At 42.0% G+C, this 21,573-nt stretch overlaps 1 protein-coding gene across 1 annotated transcript; it reads left to right on the top strand.

Annotated features, from left to right (window-relative positions):
* Nucleotides 1-46: 46 nt before the first annotated feature.
* LOC140516401 (chymotrypsin-like elastase family member 2A) lies at nt 47-18,264 on the top strand. The gene is made up of 6 exons (XM_072627344.1): nt 47-6,981; nt 7,522-7,631; nt 8,527-8,702; nt 9,411-9,694; nt 10,994-11,157; nt 12,064-18,264. The coding sequence occupies exons 1-6, from the start codon at nt 6,900-6,902 to the stop codon at nt 12,241-12,243; spliced, it is 996 nt and encodes a 331-aa protein (XP_072483445.1). The 5' UTR covers nt 47-6,899; the 3' UTR covers nt 12,244-18,264.
* The last annotated feature ends 3,309 nt before the right edge of the window (nt 18,265-21,573 follow it).

The raw sequence follows: 21,573 nt of genomic DNA on the forward strand, positions 1-21,573 counted from the left end.
TGAGTTCCTTGAGAGCAGAAGCTGTCTTACTTTTCTGTTTGTATCCCCCAGGGCTTAGCATAGTGCTTTATAATAGAGCAAGCACTTAATAAATGCTTTGTTCATTCATTCCTAATAAAGAATTTAGAGAAGTATAGGAAGATTTGTAAGAACTGATGCAGATGGAAGTAAGCAGAACCAGGGAAACAACATGTAACATTGACCACAATGATGTAAATGAAAAAAAATTTCCTTCATTTCTTCTCTCTCTCTCCCCTTCCCCTGCCACATCTCTTCTTCTACCATGGGCTCTAGGATTTCCCAACCTAGGTACATCCTAGGGCATATGCTCCAGTCAGAGGTCACATTTGAATTGATGTGCAGAATGCCATAATAAGTGATAGTATATAGTGATAATATTATTAGTAATAAGTGATAGCCTCACTTTATTCTTTTTTCCTTTCTCCATAGTCTGGGAACCAGCTGTCAATGGCAGGTGTAGAACTAGAAGGATCTTTAGAAGCCATCAAGTCTACTACATATCCTCTCCTGCCCCATTTTGCATAGAAGGAAGCTGAGGCATAGGGAAGTTGACTTTTACAGAGTCGCACCCCTAGTAAATGTCTGAGGCAGGATTCTTACAAAGTCTTCCTGATTCTAAGTCCACTGTCCGACTCATTACCCTAGTGGTGTCCAACTCAAATAGAATAGGTTCCACTAAATGGTACATAGGAATCTGGAAGTCCACATATTAGAAAATCACATGTGATTATATTTCTTTTTTTAAAAAATCAATACACCAACACATTAAAATCATATGGGAACTACATTTTAATCTGGTCCAGGTCACCCTGAGGAGTGCCACTTGTTTGACACCTTTGTGCTGGGATACCATGCTGCTTCTTAATTCAAATTCCCTTGTATTTGGGTCATTGTGGGGGACAGACACTTATCACTGGGGAGATACTTTTCTCCAGGGAAAAAACTCAGTGGCTTTTGAATGAATAGATAATAATCTACCTGTTTTACCTTTGCCCATACCTAGCATTCCTGAAACTCAAGTTCTCAAGGCCCAGAGGAATATTACAGGCATGGAAATTTTTGTGTAGGCTTCAGAGACCCATGTCAGGCAGGAAGAACAGCCTAGACAGACCCTCTAGACAGAATACTTAAGATGAGGGACAAGTTAAGAAATTCACTGAGTCAATTGGCATGTTTTACCTGTATCTGTTCTATGGGTGTAATGTTACTTGTTTCTTCTTTGGTCACTTGGAAACTCCCCATCTGAACATCATCCTCATGACTGGTCCTTGGTGAACTAGCTTCATGCCTTGACTGGGTTTTCCCATCAAAACCAAGTACCACTTTACTGGAACCCTGCCAGAGGATAGGACTCTCTCTGCTTGTGGCCCAAAGTGCTGAGGAGGAATAGGACTTCAACTATCTGCCTTCTCGTCTTGCCTTTTGCCCAGAATGATTTCAATCCCTTTTTCTGTTGGTGAATTTTAAATGGAGCTCTGCTTCATGAAAAAGATGCTGGACCAAGGTGTACCATTTGAGATTCATTCCTCTGTGAGCATTGGGCAGGGACAACTGCAGAGGATTGTTAACCTGGGGTCTGCAGAATTATGTTTAAAAGATATTTTAAAACTATTTTTCAGTATAATTGGTTTTCTTATGATCCAAAGTATTTTATATATTTAAAAATATTATGAGATAAGATCTGTGACACACACAAAAAATTCAAGAACCTTTGCCTAAAAGGCAGAGTCTCAGATAAAGTTTTCTGTGACTGTGGCCACTCTGTATCTCTCTAGATCTGTCCCTCTGACTCCATCTGTTCATTTTTTCCCCTTTGTCTCTGCATACATCTTGACCTTTCTGTGATTTTTTGCCTTCCTCTTCAGCAAGCATGGGTTACTTGTTTTTCACATCTGTATAGACTACAAGTCCTAGGACTCAGGTAACAACAATAGTAATAGTGATCACTTATAAAAGCTTTAAGATTTGCAAATCTTACATGTTATCTCATTCACAAAAATTTCACAAGCATCAGATGATTTCTTTAGCAATGACAAGAGTAAATTCTAGTATCCTATAATTGAAACCTCAGAAACTGCCATCATCCTTTGTGAATGGAAAAATAACCTTACCTGGAAACATGGTAGGCTTTTCAGGGGCTCCTCTTGGGAAGGGACAGCTCAATAGGGTTTATGTCTGGACAATCTCTCCATCTCTCTTGAGATGCAGGTATGACCCAGTGGGTCTTAGAGGGGCCTTTATCTTTTTTAAAAAATAATATTTTCCCCCTAATTACATGTTAAAAAACTTTTTTTTTTATAGTTTTGAGTTCCAAATCCTATCCCTCCCTCTTTCTCTTCCCCTTCCCTGAGATGGTAAGCAATCCAATATAGTTTATACAATGTAAAATATTCAAGGGGCTTTTATTTTAACAACCCTCTTCCTACTTTGGAAAGATAAGGCAGCCCCATCCCTGAGGCTAGTTCCACAGTCTTCCAACCCAACAAAAGTGTTTGTAGTTTCTGAGTGGAGGTCAGATTCAACAAAGCACTTTTGACTGTGTGGCAAAATACAGAACAGCTTCTTAGCACAGCTGAAATTTGAAATTTTTATTCTAAATCAGAGGTTCTTTCCACTGAAATGTGGACTATTCCTTGTTGAAAGCATTTGCCCCATGCTTCCTTTCCCCCATTTCCCATATAGAGTGATAGACAGCAAGAAATGGGTGTATAGTTTATTGAGATGTTTAGCAAAGCTACCACCTGACAGCTGCTTTTATCACATATTCCAACTTCCAATGCATAAAGGATTTTTGGCTGCCCTCTCCCCCAGCTTGGGGGTTTAAGATTCTTCCCTGGCATGCTCTTCCTCCACCATCCCTTTAACAAGCCATCCTTGAATATTGTCAGGACTTGATGTGAAGGTCTGTCATACTTGATGGTGTAGAGCATAGGCTATCAACTTTCTTTCCTTTTCTTGGAAAATGGGGCAATATTTTCTCCTCTCTAGCCCTATGCCCTTTGTTCCAGTCTCCAAGTTCCTTATATCTTGCTGACAAAGAACAGTTCAACAACCACATACAATGTTTTGCTAGGTCTGGTGACTTGAACTCAATGAGGTCAGCAAGGTCTTATCATGGCCTCCCTTATCTTAAGTTTCCATTCCCTGAGGACTATTTCTCTAGCCTTCAAGCCAAGAAAAAAAGATGATTATCCTTGAAAAAGAAGGGAGAAGCAAAATAGATTCTGATTTTCCCCCTAAGATAATTTAATAAGATCTTTTTGTTATTGGTCTTTTTCAGAAATTAGCTTATTCTAGACTTTGTACTAACCATTGTTATTAAAAGAAAGGACCTTTTTGTATTCATCTTTAGTCACCCTACTTAAGGGAGCTGGGTGGCACCAGCATATAGCACAGGCCCTAGAAACAGGAAGACGTGAGTTCAAATCTATCCTCAGACACTTGCTAGCTGCCATACCTGGACAAGTCCCTTAATCTCTACTTATTTCAGTTTCCTCAATTATAAAATTGGGATAATAACAGCACCTACCTTGCAGGGGTGTGGTGAGGATCAAATGGGATAGTATTTGTACATCTCTTAGCATGGTCCCTTCCACCTTCCCCATCTTCCCCACTCTCACTTCTAATTTTTGTGTGTATGTATATATGTATTTGAAAATTTTGAGCTTGTGGGTTGGTTCCATATACATCACCCTGAGATTTACATGGCCTTCCTTCTCCATTGCTTCCTCATCAGAATGATTGTATCAGCAGAGTTTTGTTCTTGAGAGCCTTTCCTCTTGAGCTCACTTCCCTTATAGAGTCTCTAGCCATAGGAACCTATGGAGACCTGTGAAGTTTGATTTCCTAAAGCCTAGGGCGTACATCAGACTTTGCCTGAAATATATTCTTCCAATAGTCTAGCCCGATCTTATTCAGAATTGTTGTTAAGTCGTTTTTAGATGTGTCCAGCTGTTCATGACCCCATTTGGAATCTTAGCAAAGATAGTGGAGAGGTTTGCCATTTCCTTCTCCAGCTCATTTTGCAGATGAGGAAACTGAGGCAAGCCGGCTGAAGTGACTTGCCCAGGGTCACCTAGCTAGTAAGTGTCTGAGACCAGATTTGAACTCAGGAAGATAAGTCTTTCTTACTCCAGGTCCAGCACTCTATCCACTGTGCCACTTAGCTGCTCCATTTTCCCCAAGCTGGATCTGCTTTTTAATGGTACCTGGCTTCTTAGTTGTATCTGGATATTTTTCTCTCTTATCTTTCTTTAAAGAGCAATCCCTCTTGTTTGCAAGCCTCTAAGAAAATACTTCTTCCTGGCTCTCAGAAGCAGAGAATGCAGCAGAGGCATGTCTATTGCCAGGAATTCATTATTCCTTTTTCTATACTGAGGCACAGAATGCCAGATCTCATTCTCTAACAAACACCATCTTTTTAGCTGGCTGCTCACTTTCTATGTCCTCTTTTCTAATGTTCCTGCCTCTGGTCCTTTGGGAATAATCTTTGTCTTCTCCAGGCTTACCTCAAATGAATGATTTACTAAATGGTAGCATTTCAGGCATAAGAGGAGGAGACATTGATTAATGGCCTGGCTTTTCTGGACTCTTTAAATCCTACCTGGTACGTAACCACCTACAGCACAGTGCAGTAGGTAACTGCTTACCAGGTTTTGATGGGAAAGAATGATCTAAGGTATATATATAGTCCCAGGATAAGCTCCTCCCAGTCTCCTGTCACTAAGCCGAGGTAACTCAAGATTCAGCTTACATAGCTTCCTGTGTTAAGGTGGGAGCAGCTGAATCATAAATTCTCTGGGCCTCAGTTTCTCTATCTGTAAAATGACATACTATCACACACACACACACACACACACACACACACACACCCTCCCTCCCTCCCTCAACTGATTCACACTGAGGTAGGTGAGATGCTCAGTTTGATTCAAGCGGGTCTTATGGGTTGATGGGAAAAAAAACTCACAGGACTTAGAATCTGGGAACATGGATTTTACCTCAAAATGTCTTGCTGAATAGCTGAGTGACCTTAGGCAAGTCTTAGAATCATAGAGTTAGAAAAGAAGACCATAGTGACCTCTATCACTATAGAACATATAGCATTTTAAAATTTATGTAGAATATGTAGCATTTTGAAATTTATGGAGAATTTTCCTCACAACAACCATCTGAGGGTACATAGTATTATCCCCCGCTTTGGAGATGAGAATACTAAGCCTCAGGGAGAGCCTTAGTGACTGGCCCAAGATCACATTCCATACTGTCTTCCAGAAAACTGAATTTGTAGTTGACGAATTATAGATTTAAAACCAGTAGAGAGTGAAGCCATCCAGTCCACCCCAAGATCATATAAGTAGTAAGCATGAACCCAGGTCTTTTGACTCCACAGGCAAAGCTCTTTCCAGATGCCCTGTGTTTGAATCTCCAGTCTGCTTCTTACTTACCTTTAGGCTCCCAGTGCTAAATCTCATGGTCGAATCCAAACCCTTTAGAGGAAATGGAGACCCCAGAGGAAAGAAATGAGCTTAAGGCCATTTGGCAAGTTAGTTGCAGATCTAAGATTAGAACCCAGGTTTTCTGGCTCTCTGTTCAATGTTCTTTCCATTATCCTATGGAACCCCTTCTCCAACCTCCTGCCTGCTAATCATTTAAATCAATGATGTCAAAGTCAAATAGAAACGTACCTCTGCTAGACTACATATTGACTTAGAGAACTACAAATTAACACGATCTGTGTTACATTGTATTTTGATTCATTTTGTTAAATATTTTCCAATTACATTTTAAGCTGGACATTCTGGAGTATTGTGGGGCACAGGTAGCTGGGGTGAGGAGGGCAGGAGAGGAAGCATGTTGGGCATCTCTGATTTAAGTGGTAATACCTGCTGAGAAGTAAATGACATAATTTATGTGAAAATACTTTAAAAATAGTCTGCACAAGGAATGGCTCTCTGGGAGAGGGAAGGAAGTGCATACATGAGGAAAATAGACATGATATAAAAACAAAGGATAGCAATACAATTTTTTTTTAAGTTCCCAACACAATAAATATTTAGTGAAAACATGGTGATGAGAGAGTCCTATGAAAATGTAAGACCTGGTGATAGATTGCAATAGGTCCCTGAGGCCCTAGTAGGGCTGGCCAAGACAAGAGCGCAACATGGGACAAGATAGATTGTCGTAAGCAGCATCTGTGGTAGCCGTAAGAATAGCTAACATTTCTATGGTGCTTACTGTGTGCCAGGCACCGTGCTAAATGTTTTATAAATGTCATTTCATCTTCACCACAATCCTGGTAGGTAGGTGCTATTATTATCCCCATTTTACGAAGGGGGCACTGAGACAAATGGAAGGGAAGTGACTCACCTAGGATTACATCAAGTGTTTGAGGTTGGATTTGAACTCGGGTCTAACTGACAGGTCCCATGCCCCCTTCTTTGTACCACCAGTTGCCTCCTACTGGAGGCAGCTTTGCCCAAGGTGTAGACAACTCCGGATTCAGTGATTCCTGCATTGTACGTCTCGGTTCTGGAGTTCTTCACCCCAGAAGGAAGCAGGAGCCAGATTTCCAAAGCTCCCTAAGAGTGAGGGGTAGGGATACATGAGTAGGGACCAGTGGGGTGGGGGGTGGCTGGGCTGTTACTTTCTATTCTATTGGTCCTTTCTCTGGGCAAAACTGCTGATGGCCAAGCCTGTCTGCTTGTGTGCCTTGTTGCTGCAGCAGAACTGCTGGCCCCAGGCAGAAGCATCCAGGCCCGAGCTGGCATCCATCACACATTGTTCCAGCCATTTCATCAGAACCAGAGGCCTCAACCCCAGGGAGGCAGGATATAAATTCTCCAGCCCACATTTTTCATAGAACAAGGCCATTCCTGGTCATGAATTTCCTGGCTCCACTGTTCCTTCTTGCCTTGCTATCACCAGCTAGTGCAGTGCCATTCACTGGACACCGGACCTTGGGTGAGTGAAGTCCTTGGTCTCCCTGTGTCTATGGGCTGGTATTGAACCTCAGAGTCCCACAGGTGGTGACTGAAGAGAGGAGCCTAGGGGCCTGGCCAGGGTCATCACAGCACAGTGGAGTTGTCCTAAGTCCAGGATAGAAAGCTTTCCAGAAAGGGCAATTGGAAGCTGTCCCTGACCACCAGGCAAGGCCTTAACTTCCATAACAGCCTACAGGGAATGGAAGAGGAGGGGTGAAGTAAGGGTGAGAGGTGGGGGGTGAGGAGCAGGTACTTCAGGTTCTGGCCAGGAACCGGTCCAGAGTCCAGTGGGTGAGGGAGAGAGAGGTGAGAGAGTTAGGAATCTGGGACAATGGGTTCCCAAGAGCAACAGAAAGTTTGCCTCTTGCCATTTCATCCTGAACGTCATCGCTATTCCTTAAGCAGTAATCTCAAGTGTTTCTTCACTCCTTGGAGCCAAGATGAGATAAGCATTGGGGAAGGGGTTCCTTCCACCTGGGATGCTGAGGCCACTGCAGTGTCCTGTTCCTCCTTCTTCCAGACTGGCCCCAGGACTGTGGTGTGGCCCCATTCTACCACTCCAGCTCTGCTGAGAGAATCATCCAGGGAAGTGAGGCCAAACCTCACTCATGGCCTTGGCAGGTATCCATGCAGGTACGACTGTTCCCTGGGATACTCTAGCTCCAGGGAAGGGTTATGGGTGCTTTCTTTCAGGGGCTACTCACAAGAAGAGCTTTGTTCTAGTCTCCCAACTCCCACCTTCTCAACCCTGGTCAGTACCACTCTCAAGGAAGGAAGGACAGAGGGCTATTCCCCCATTAGTAAGTAATGTCTTGAGTTGGTCACCTGAAGGTGTGACCAGGTTGCCTCCCTGACCTCACAGTGGCTATATGGGTATTTGGTGCCTTTTCTGTCCCTGACACACATATGAACTTGAACTCTAGACTCATGGGAGAAGCATAAAATTTTAGTCTTTGGAGAAAGGAAGTATGAATCAACTAACTATTGGCTATCTGCTGAAACCCCATGTTGACCCACCTTTTATGAGGATACTTGTAGACACTATCACATTAAGCAGACTGAGGAGGAAAATCCAAATTAGCCTACAAGATAGGTCTAAGGAGGGATACTTCTCATCGCAAATGAACTCACTAGGGTTTCTTCATGTATCAAATAAAATTAAAAATAAAAATGGAGATTTCATAAGTAGCACCAGGATTTGTTTTTTTTTGAAAGCATATCTTTGGGTAATGTGAGAGGTCCTCAAAAGTGAAACAGTGCATTTAAAATCAAATTTGATACACAAATATTTGATTTAATTTTGTTTACAGGAACTGACTTTTAGGCACATACAGCCTCTTCAGTTTTTCCTGGAGCATTTTTAACTTCTCCTTTTCCACTCTTTCATTTTCCTCCCTTCTCCCTGCTTCCCCTGACATTAGTTAGTTATCTTTGCTCCTCCACCCTTATACCTTCATGTTCCTGTGAGACATTATTGGCCAAGGTGAGGGAGACTCACCATGGACTCTTGACATGCAAAATGTATCAACACTCTAGGAAAATAGTGTACTATGCTGCCCCAAACATGTTGGGAGCATCCTCTCTCCTCTCCTCTCCTCACTCTCAGGCTCGGGTCCAAGGGAGCCACAGGTTTGTCCATGTCTGTGGGGGAACCCTGATCCATCCCAGCTGGGTCCTTACTGCAGCTCACTGCTTTTCTGGGTAAGTGGGTTTTTCATGTGGGCAGGGGGATGGGTGGGGGAAGAAGAAAAGGTGGGGAGTTCCCTACTTCCCTAAACTGGGGAGGTTAGACTGGGGGTCATAAAATCAAGTCAGAAGCTTAGGCATCATAGGATTTATGAGGGGTCTTAATAATTATCTAATCAGATCCTGGAAGGGTGGGTAACTTCCCTTCCATTTGTCTCAGTGCCCCCTTCGTAAAATGTCTCTAGAATGCCTCTGATGTGGTCAATTCTGTGAAGTTACCCACCCTTCCAGGGGTGTTTTGCATTTTAAAAGGGGAATATGGGAAAAGATAATACTTAACTGAAAGAATGTCTTCAATGACTGCTTTCCTAAATCCCTGAGTCCTTAGGTTGAGGAGATATTTGGGAGCAAGGATGGTCCTTACCAGCACCCCTCACAACTAGGCAGCTACCTAAACCTTAAACATCTATGAAACCTAAAAATAGGACCTCCTCATTATCTCTGGGCTCAAAATGGTTGCATATCCAAATCTTCTTGGATCGGAGGGTGAAATGGGTGGATCTACTGGGAATTTCTTCTATATTACCCTGAGACAGCCCCTCCTTGTCCTCAACATTACTCCCCACAACATTGTCACTGAAGCTCCCCCTCTGTGTGACCCTGGGTCCTCATCCAATCCCATTGATCGTCAGAGCCAGGGTTCATCCCATAACCCCATCCCAGGGGGAAGATGGATGATGTTGCCAACTGGCGCATTGTGTTGGGCAAACACCAACTCAACCAAACAGAGGAAACACAGAGAGTCCACCGAGTGAAACGGATATACCGGCATGAACACTTCCATTACCCAGACCTTGATCAGCTGAACAACGACATTGCCCTGGTCCGGCCTGTTCATGACATCCCCAGCAGTCCTTACGTGCACTATGCCTGTCTACCTACCTCTGGAGACCCTGGCCTCAGGCCTGGCCAGCTCTGCTGGGTCACTGGCTGGGGAGGGACCCAAGGTAATTATACTGGGAAGAGAACTGACATATCTTTCCTGATCTATTACAACCAATCAAAAACACTTATTAAATGCTTACTATATTGTTCCAGGCACTGTGCTAAGAACTGGGAATACAGGAACAGGCAAAAGACTTCAAGGAACTTCCAATTTAATGTGGGAGACAAAGTGCAAACAGATATATACAAAGCAAGCTATATACAAGATAAATAGGAAATAATTTACAGAGGGAATGCACTGGGATTAAGAGGGATTGGGGAAAGCTTCCTATAGAAAGTGAGGTTTTAGATGGAACTTAAAGGAAGCTAGAGGGGTCAGTAGTTGGGAACAGAGAAAGGAAAGCATTTCAGGCAAGGGGGATAGCCAGAGAAAATGCCCAGAACCAGGAGATGGAGCATCTTGTTCCTGGAATAGCCAGGAGGCCAATGTCACTGTATTGAAAGATTGGAAAGGTAGAAGGCTAGTTTATAAGGGGTTTTGAGTGTTGAACTGAGCATTTTCTATTTGTTCCTAGAGGCTATTGGAGTTTATTGAGTGGAGAGAGAGCCCGAGAGAAGCAGGGAATGATATGATCAGACCTGAATTTTAGGAAAAATTTCTTTGGTGGCTAAATGGAGAATTAATTGGAGTGAGGAAAGACTTGAGACAGGTGGACCCACCAGTCCAAGGCTGAGATGATGATGAGAGCCTCCCCCAAGGTGGTGGGAGTGTCAGAAGAGAGAATAGATGTTGCAGAAGTGAAATCTACAGGCCTTGGCAATAGCTTATGTGATATGGAAGGTAACAGATGCAGGAGGAGTGAGAGATAGTGAGGAATCCAGGATGACTCCTAGGTTGTGAGCCTTGGTGACTGGGAGATGGTGTTGCCCTCTACAGTATTAGGGAAGGTTTAGGGGAAAGATAATGAGTTCTATTTTGGACATACTGAGTTTAAGGTATGTACTGGACTTCTGCACCCCTCACCACTAAGAAGTTGCTTACTACATCCATAAAACCTAAAAAGAGGATCTCTTCATTTTCTCTGGGCTCAAAATGGGAGTGCAGTTGAAGATGAGAGAATTGGAGGTGAGGAAAGAGATTGAGAAAGGACAAGTAGACTAGAGAATCATCAGTGTACAGATGGTAATTAAATCCATGGGAGTGGTTTTTCCTGCCTCAACTCATCCCTGCCCACACCCCTCCCTAATCTGGCTGTGGTAGAAATCTGTTAGAATTTAATCACATTCAAAAGGGCTTTCTAAAGCTAGACAAATCTATGGGGCAAGTGGAGCTGCCATGAATATCTGTCTGTTTCTGTCAGGTGGGGAGGAGAACTTGACTTTGTCTAACGTTCTGAACCAAGTCCAGCTGCCTATTATGGATTTCACCACCTGCCAACAGGAAAAGGTCTGGGGAAATAAAGTAAGCCCAACTATGTTATGTGTGGGCTTCAGAGACCTCCAGGAGGCTCCTGCTGCATGCCAGGTAAGGAGGTAGCAGAGAAACAGAGACATCTTTTCAGATCTCACTTCCTCCAAATCTCAGCCTAGGGAAATGCCTGAAAGATGTGTTTCCTTCTGCACCTCAGTATCAAGAGGAGGAGACATTCTTCCCTTGGTAGTCCTCTGAGGTCATGAGTAGTCACTGCATTAATCAGAGTTCTGACATCTTCCAATATTATTTAACTTATTGTGGCCATTATGTAAACTGTTCACTTGGTTCTGCTTACTTCATCGCATATTCTCCTTTTAAAATAGGATTCAGTATATCATAATCCAACCTACGTACAACTTTTTTGGAACATGCAGGTTGACATATATTATTATTAAGCCCTATGATTCCAGTTTTTCCAGGGGTTATGGTAAACAGGATGATATCCTGAGCCTTGGTTCTTTGGGTTCTCTGACCACTTCCCAGCTCTCTCTGCCACATATTAGTGGAACTCAGGGATTAAACAGTAACTCCAAGAGCTGGGAAAGGAAGCTCCTTGCCAATTCTTTTTTTTTAAAGGTTAATTTTCATAAATGAGTTTATAAATTTTCTTACTATCACCCAGTCCAACCTTTGATTCAGTCCAAGGGCCATACTTGAGGACCTAGAGGGCCACATGTGGCCTCAAGGCTTCAGGTTTCCCACCCCTAATAGTCTCATTTGTTCGATTGGGATTCAACGTAAACTCTTTTCATCTGTAGGGTGAGGTATAAGGGTGGTGAATATGCTAGTTGATTTGCCAACTGTACTGTGCTATATCCCTAAGTCCTACACCCCTTAGAGATAGCTTTTATCCCTAGTACCCAAAAGAGATGAGCTTGAACAGTGTCTTACATAGCTAGTCTCTTAATGGATCAGTCGATACTCCCCTAATTGAACTCTCTCATTGGTGTTTTCCAGGGAGACTCAGGGGGCCCCTTGCTTTGCCAGATGGGAAGGAATGAGTGGGAAGTCCATGGTATAGCTAGCTTTGGGCCTGTTGGATGCCAAGCTGAGAACAAGCCCAGTGTCTTCACCAGGACTGCTTCCTATCGAACATGGATTGAGGCCACCAGAATTCGTGATTTTTTCTTCTCTTGAATCCAAAGGGATGGTATATGGGTGGGTTGTTAAAGAGAAATCTTGGTTCAGGCCTCAGGTCAAATAAAGTAAATTCAGGAAAGAAGAGAAATAAGTTTATTAGCACTGCAAGGGAGCTTACAGTTGGAGTAAGGCCTGCTTAAATTCAACCTGCACTCTGGTTTTATAGAGAAGAGTACACAGCTTCCAAGTAAGGGCAAGACAATCCCAGTTAGCACGCATTTCAACAATAAGATGGGGTTAGTGTTGCCTTAGTACAGCTTCATAAGGAGATGAAATTAGTGCTCATGTGCTCACCATTTCAAGCAGGTTGGCTGCCTTGTACTCAGAGTCTAACTCAGACTGGCTGCACCAGTGATTGATTTTGCACAATGATCCCCTCTTCGGTGCTAATCATACTCATGGAACAGTACCACAATCAGTCCCATATGTCTCCTCTTTGCTTAACTGCACCATCCTAATCTTTGTTGCTTGTAATTTGGGAACTGATTTGGGAGTCAGTTCTTTGTAGCAAGTGAGGCATTGTAAACACAAGCAACACATAATCCCTATGAGGATATACAAGAGAAAACCCACAAATGTATTTCTGCCATGAGAGATTTGGGAGCCCAAAGGTTCATTATTCCCATGAGGACCACTGTTCCTTCCCCTCCTCCACGTAGAACTTGTGCCTCTCTCAGGCATTCTGAACTGAGACTATATGAGTATGGATGTCATTGAAGTTGTCAGGAACCCAGGTATAGCAATCCTGACCTATGAGGGTGCTCACCCTTCCCCTTACTGCTAGGAGGAAATCTAGAGCTAGCCTATTTTGTAAGGCCACAGCTTCAAGCGTGTGGACCTTAGTATTAAAGTCCTCCACTGCACTTATGCTTTCATTAACAAATACTTGCAAAAATTTGTTCATTTTATTCAGGAGCACCAGACTGCATTTAGTCCAATACGTAGCTAATAGAATGGAAAAGGTGCATTCAGTCTCACTAAAAGGAAAAGTGTAATGGAAACTTGGATGGCCACGTGCTTGTTTCACAAGTGTGTGTTAAGAGGCAGGGTCGTTGTGGGTCAGAGGCCAGAAGCACCCATCTAAAACCATACCTGCCCATCCAATTTGAGGAGAGCCAGTAAAACCCTGTTATGTTACACAGGATTAAAATCCCTATGGGGTTATCCTAAAGAATCTGGTCATGTATGCCAGGCCTCCTGGCTCAAGAAAAATTCTCAGAAGGGCCTTTGCATTCTGAATAGTCATGTTTCATTTCAGGGATAGGGTATAATTACATCCCATTTGCCATCCCATTTCCTGACCTTGTGTCCTATTTCACTCATAGCACAAAAACTGATGGTCTAATGATATCTCTCAAGCTCAGAGTGGGTAAGAATTGTGAAGTTAGTGATCTTTTTCCAATTAAAAGTGAATGAGTGGGAGGATTAAGCCCACGGCACTACAATTTGGTTTGGTTTGTATATAGGTTAGCCTTATGGATTGCAAAATAATATTCACACAAGTCTTGGATGTCTGACCCCAGGCCCACCAGGAGCATCTCTTCCCCCAAGTACAAGTGCCATGAGCACATATCTAGCAGTTGGTCCAGTTAGAGACATGGCTAGCATGTTGGATCAGATGCATTTAAGTATTGTGCTCCTCTGTTTCTTTAATCTCAAGGATGCAAAATGGCATATAAAGTGCAAACAGCAAATGCATGGTAGATAACATGTGAGGGATTGGGTCCTAATTATAAGAGTCAAATAAACAAGTGGCCAAAGACTATTGATTGGTATTGGGGTCCTTTCTTAGCTTAACTTGGTCGAGGAGTCAATCGGGAGTTGCTTCCTCTGCTGGGCTAAGGTCATTCACCTAGGAATGATGTACCCAGGTCATTCTCTCAGCAACCTTGGTGGCATTTAGGTAGATCTGGGACATCTCCTACCCATACACCAAAAAGTGTCTGTAGCTCACAGATTTTGGATGTTCAACAAAGTCTCTCTGAAGGTGTTCAAATGATAGGGTCAATGAAATCAATTTACAGATACTTAGAAAGTAAGGTCACCTGCTTTCTCTCCCCCACCTTGTCACAGTGAGGAGTTAAACAAGAAAGGCAGCTAGAATACACATGATGGATCTCTGCATACACACCATCGGCAAACCATGACCAACAACCTGTAGTGCAAGGGGTCTTGGTTTCCAAATTGGTATCAGTCCAAACAGAAATGATAAACAGCTTACAACATGGGTAAAACTCCATACATAACATGCAGGGAATTAATAAAATAAGCAAAATGACAATAGGGTGAATAAAGAAACTCAATTTATCTTTAGCTTTAAGGGTGTTACATCCTCTGGCAATATCCGTGATCTTCAGGAGTCTGGCAAGCATCTTCTGTGCATCACTCAAACAGTTATGTCTGGATCAGGGCAGGTTTGTGGAGGTTTGTCCTTAACCATTTCCAGGTTGCAGGTCACTTGTAGAGATTCTCTAGATAATATTGCTAAAGCAGCAGTTGATAAAATTGATTATAATTTACCTAGAAACTCTGCCTCTTGAAAATTTTTACTCCTCATAACTCCTTTTGGGCAGCACATGATATTCCCTTAAATGGTGTACTAATGGCTTAATGACAATTCAGATAATCATACCTGAAATTAAAAACTCAGAACACTATCAAATTATAGATTTTACCTCAAATATCAAAATTTTACTAATCATCGCTTAGGGCTAGGTTATTGTTATTTTTCTCATGTTATTGATGGGATATAGGCTCTGGGAACCCCCTTCAAATTTCCTTGGATTCTGCCACTTGATTTGGCATTAGCTTGAGGCCATAAGCTTTTCATTATTGCTAGGTCCAAATCTCTGTCACCTCTGAATTTCCTTCAGCTACTTCCCACCCTTCATCTTATCAAAATCCCATTCTCTTAGTTCCTGGCTTCTGATCTCTAGTTACCCCATTCCCATCAAGATCCTCCCTAGATTTGACCTATACTGGTCATTCCCATCAAGATCTTCCCTAGATTCGACCTCTAGTCACTCTAGGCTACTGGGCACTCTCATCAAGACCCTCCTTAGACTACTTGGCCACCCCTAGATCCCTCTCTCAGTCTTTCTGTATATAAGATCCAGCTTTCCTCCATGAAGGTACTCAGATTCAATCTTGCACTTATTACAAGCAAGGGCTCAGAGTCATTCTGGCCCACTTGGGTCACAAATGCTCAGATTCTCTTTAGCCTACTTATATTAACATTACAAAGGCTCAGGTTCAATCTGGTCCACTGGAATTAGCAATACAAATACTCAGATTCCTTAAGAGTCTACTCAGTATGGCAGATCTTTAATAAACTTTTTCTCTGACTGAAAGAAGGCTTGGGTCAAATTCATTCAGGCAAGACTAGGCATGTTGCTATTTCAGGGTCCCAGCACCCCTAAACCTCAACATTATTACAATAACAGCAATAAGCACTCATAAGAACATCTTATTTATCCTTCATTTATAAATTAATAACCACATTCTGGAGTTTCACACATATAGTGAATACCTGATAGCTGACTCAAAACCCCAGAAAAATTCTGACTACAGTAAGTCTTCAATTCTGTATTGCCTATTAACTCCTAAGCAAAAATTATATCTTTGAATCTAGAGTCTATTGTTACTAAGTTCCCTCCAGGATGTAGCTTCAATATATATTATTTATTAACAGGTAAAATTTCATGATTTTGCTAAGTAGTAGTCAAATAATTTCTCGAATAAAGCTCACAATTTACGGTAAGCAAACTTGTATGTTTCCCTGCTTTGACTAGGAGTGGTGTTAGTCTCTCAGACTTTATTAGTTTAGCATTTACAACATGAAGTCAACAGAACTGATGAGATCTCATGACCCAGACAGAACATAAAGTCCTAAACATTTCACAGATAAGGGCGACTTAAGGGGTCTTAACTACCCCCCCAAACACTAAGTTTTTATCCACTTTAAAGCAAAATATGCCCAATTGAATATTGAACAGTGTTCAAACATTTTAATCACATTCAAATTTAGTACAGAGTAATTACATTTAATAAAAATAGTAATAGTTACATTTATGTAGTGCCTGAAGAGGTTGGTGATGGGGACCCCAAAATGCCGACAGTCTGAGTTGTGCTCAAATGAATTCGACTCAAGCCTTCTTAAAGCCAAAGAAAACAAAGTTCATTAAAGATTCGACAAATTGGGTTGCCTCTTAAGGAGCCTAAGCATGTGTGACGCTTGTATTCACAAGCGGGCCAGAGAGAATTTCAGCTAGACAGAGTCTGAGATGGATTTAACCTGAGCACCTGCATGGAGGCAGGATGGAACTTAAATACAGAAAAGAGTATAGGAGGGATCTGGGGGGGGTGGTCTGGTAGTCCAGGGTGATGGGAGGAGGGGTTTAGGAAGGGTCTTGAGGAGAAGTCCAAGGAGGGACAAAGGCTGGAAACAGCTGGAGGCTGTTAGGAGATATCAGACAATGGAGGGTTTGGGTGGGAAGCAGGTAGGGCAATCCAGAGATCTGGATAGGGGCAGTATGGGAATGGATAATGATCTTGATGGGAGTGGTCAGCAGCCTGGGGAATGGGGTTTTGATGGGATCAAGGGGGGGGGTGTGCAACAGACACCTGAGTAGAATGATAATGAAAAGCCCGTGGGCTTCCTGAGACAGCCGGAACAAAAGGGAAGATTAGATTTGAGTAAGAAAGGCCAGATTAAGTGGGAAGATTCAAGGGGAGCTCAAGTAGGCTCCCTGAGTCTGAACCCCATCAGTGCCTATCTTATGCCAGGTTCTCTGCTAAGCACCTTGTAGTATCATCTGAGCTACACCACCATCCTGGGAGGTAGGTGCTATTATTATTCTCATTTTATAGATGAGGAAACTGAGATAAACAGAAGTTAAGTGACTTGCCTGGGGTCACATAACTAGAAAGTATCTGAGGCCCGATTTAAACTCAGGTCTTCCAGACTGTGGGACACTACACCACCTAGCTGCCCCTAGAACATTAATTACATACATTTATTTATGTAGCAACTTTCAGGTACAAAGTATCTTTATATACTATCACATTTGACAATACTGTAAATAGTAACTATCTGAAAACTAGAGCTAATATTATTCATAATGGAGAAGTGCTAAAAGAGTTTCCAATGAGATTAAGGGTAAAGCAAAAAACATGCATTGTCATGCACTATTATTTGATGTTCTAGAAGTGCTAACTATGGTGACTGGACAAGAAAGAGAGAGGGAGTGGGGATGTATTTATGTGTGTGTTCACACACAGCAAGGGTCTATAGCTTATTTCAGGGTATGGACTTTTTTAGTCACTTTATTTGCATAATTCTAGATTGTGATAATGTTTAATATAAAATTTTGGAATAATCTCTTTGTTCTCTCTGAAGCAAACTCAGAGAATGCCTCTTCCTATGTCAACAAAAGCCTGCCAAGGCTGACTTAACATTCCTTAAGTGACCTTTAACCTAAGACACTATCTTGAATAATGGGACGTTTTCCATATCTTAATATTTGCAGACATATACTATGTTATGGCATGTTAATGGTAAAGAAAACACAAACATCTTAGGTCGTAATTTCTATTGAACTTTGTTTACCCTTTCCTATGTCAGTTATCTGTTTAGGGCAGGAAGCCTGCCACTTACTAGTAGTGGGATTTCTGAGACATATGTTTACCTAGCTTGGAATCCCAAGGCCTGACCAACATTACTTTATTAATTGTCTTGTCTTACTGAATTTATGATTTGCTCAATTAGGAGAGTTCCTTTCTCACGGCAAAATGTATATAATCCAGAAGATTTCTGCACTGGGTAGCCAGAACATTTCTGGCTCCATAATGCATTATGTAACTGTTTTCCTTACGGGGAATTGATCAATTAATTAATTAAATCATAAAATGTATGCATTTAGCCATGTTGCCTTTTCTTAACAAAGTTTTCAGGTCAACAATTGGAATGATTGTACTAATTCATAACTCTAACAAAAATGCATTAGTGTGCTAATCTTTCACAGACTCTCCTACATTTACTATTCCTATCTGTCCTCATCTTTTTTATTTTGCTGGGTGTGAGGAGAAGCCTCAGGATTATTTTGATGAATGTTCTTCATATAGTTTTTAATAGTTTGCTCACTTTTTTTGAGAATTGTTTGTTCCTATCCTTTGATCATTTGTCTTTTGAGGAATAGCTTTTAGTCTTATCCGTTTTGTTAATTATGTATCTTAGATACTGACAAATACAGTTGACTATGAGCTGACTTGCTCTCTATTTCCAGGCCAATGAATTGCCTGGGACTGACCAGACATACACACTTCCAGCCTCTAATTACTTTGTAAATGTCCAAAACTTTTCCTGCCAGGGATTCCCAAGCTTTCTCTATGGATTTTTGCTTGTTAGGCAAAACAACTTACCTTGAGAAACTGTGAGATGTCCCTACTCTCTCCCACCTGCAGCTTGGCCATTCTAACAATTGTATTCCCTCCTCTGCCTTGGTACTTTATAATAACCCTGTTCCCTGCCCCTTCCTCGGGTACCCCAGCACTTGCTATGTGGTGTCCCTGACCTGTAACTAACCTACCCCTATTGAAGACCTTAATTTTCCTAATTGGCTTTTTTCTCTTGAATTCAGGTTAACAAGACCATACCCTTATCAGAACTATTTGATGATTTTTTTTTCTATTTGACAGTTTCACTTCTTATTCAAGAGGTTAATTTTATTTGTGGAAAAGCTTTTTGGTGTTAGGTAATCAAAATTATTTTTATTTTTGCAATGCCTCTATCCATTTTTTGGTTAGGACTACATGTCCTATCCATACCTGTGAAAAGTATATGATCTGTTTCTGTTCTAATTTTTCACAAGTTTCATTTAAGCTTGGATGTTGAACAAGGATGTCTCTTAAAAAAGAATATCTTGGGAGTATAACCCGTGGATGGGAAATCAGGAGCCCTGATTCTTCAGTCTGGATTCTGCTGATGAGGTGAGGCATCCAGGAATGCTGGAAGTAGATGAAATAAGCAGGATGGAGGATGTGAAATATGAGATAAGATGCAGGATGTGACCAGTCAGAAAAGTGATCAAAGAAGACTATGCATTGAAGCCCCCACTGGGGCCTTACCTGTGTGTTTTCACAAAGAACTCCCAATTACCAGACATTCCAGAACAACTCTTCCCCTCCCCTTTCCTGTTCTCCTTGATTATCGGTATGACAAAGGCACCTCCAGACTACCTGATATTCCAGGCATTCCAGAGCTAAGTTTACCCCTCCTACCATTTTCTTCTTTCCCTTCTCCCCATTCTATAAAATTGTATTTGAGACCAGACAACTAACCTGGTCAATTGCTCTGCCTCCCATAGGGGAGCAGGGCCTGCAGCCCGTCTCTCCCAAGGGCAGGGTCTCCTTGGGTGCATCACCCCAGTAAATTCCTTTCTTTAACTTGGAGAACTTTCAGAGTGAATTTCTTTCAGGACACTAGAACCCAAATATCTTCACTTCCATCATTTCCACTAACTAGTAGCATGACTTTAAATTTCAGGTTTTGGGCATCAGTTCTCACATCTACAAAAGAAGGTCCCTCTGAGCTCTAACATCTTATTACACCAAGTTCCCGATGGGAAGTCTTCTTTCTTCCAGCCTTCTTAACTTGTATAACAATGATAATCTCTCTGCCCTGGTCTCTAATATTTTTTGTGGATCAAGGAAAGTTGTTGGAAGAAAGAAAGTTGGTGGCAGAGGAAGGAGCTGTAGCTTCCCTAGTGACTAGAGTTAAAGCACTTGGAGATGACTTGGATTTTTATATCTCCCTTACCAGATATGTGACCCTGGGTAAGTCACTTTACCCTCTTTGCCTCAGTTTCCTCATCTATAAAATGAGTTGGAGAAGGACAGGCAAACCACTCTACTATCTTTGCCAAGAAAATCCCAAATGGTGTCAGGAAGAATTAGATGTGGCTGAATCACAACCATAGAAGTAACTTCTATTTTAAGGCCAACTGACACTACCTCACTCTTTATGGGTAGGGGTTTTCCTAATGTTGCAATGGTGAATTTAGCTAAACACATTATTTTCCCCACATTCCTCACTCCTCAGTCTCTGCCCTCTTTTCTTTTGATCCCCATTTCTCTACTAATTCTAGTTGATCAGGATACTCATCTCCAGGAATGATAATAGGGACGAAAAGGGGGTATACTTATTTTAGGGAAATAAAACATTTCTTATATATCTGGAAGAAACTTTGGGAGTTTTTTGGTATATCTAGCCTCTGGAATTAGAAGGGCTTTTAGAGGTGTCAATTAGACCAAACTAGCATTAACCTGTGGATGACAGGAGAGAAACAGAGCAGGCTAGAGACAGAGATTCAAGAATCAAACAGAAGTTGAATTTCAAAGTGAGGGAAATGTCTTGCAAGCAAGGAGGCAGACTGGACACATGTGCCTGGGCCCTGCCTCTGGTGGGGGAGACCCGCTTTAGTGTTGCTAAACCTTGATTTATATACTTGGGGCTAGACAAAGAGTCAAACAGTGTAGTGTAGCAACAGTAGTGACACACAACAGCAATAATGAGGCACTGTTATCTAGTGACAAAAAGTCTGCTCACCCTGTTGGTGCTTGCCCGAGCTCAGGAACCACCAGTTCCAGAAGGTGAGTCCAAAGGATTGTTGTTATGCCAAGCTCAGAACACAGCCTGCTTGCTGGGCCTTGGTTCTGGAAAACAGGGTATCTCCTAATATCTTGACAGAGGCCATCAAGTCTAGTTCAACCCTCTAGTTTGATAGATGAAACTAAGGCCCAGAGATGATCAGCCCAATGTTACACTGGTGATGTTGTGTGTAAAAACCTGAATTTGAAGAGGTCCTGGGTAACCCAGACTTTTTTCTACTGTACCTCTCTGCCACAAATGAACCCACAGTAACCCATCTTCTACTATGCAGGTGTAATAGCAAGGATTCCAGTATACACAGGAGGGTCTGTTGTACAGGTTATTAGATCTGCTTTTCTAAAAGGAAAGCAACTTTTGAGAGGTCAACAATCTACTTTAATCAAGCACATATATCATTCACTTAGCACCTGAACTTCAGAGAAAATACAAACAGAAATAAATATCAACAGACAGGGCTTCCAACGATCTAACCATAAGCAATACATACATCACAGATCAATAGACAGATCCAACTGTCTGACCATACGTACATACATAGTTACCAGAAAGAGAAGCACCAACATCTGGGTTTTCAAAGTGGGGGCTCCTTAGCAGCTGCCCAGAGTCTACTCTGGCTAAATAAACACTTGCAATGAGTAAGCCCCAAAGTAAAACTTCAC

Source organism: Notamacropus eugenii, chromosome 1 (assembly GCF_028372415.1).
Source record: "Notamacropus eugenii isolate mMacEug1 chromosome 1, mMacEug1.pri_v2, whole genome shotgun sequence".
NCBI lineage: Eukaryota > Metazoa > Chordata > Mammalia > Diprotodontia > Macropodidae > Notamacropus > Notamacropus eugenii.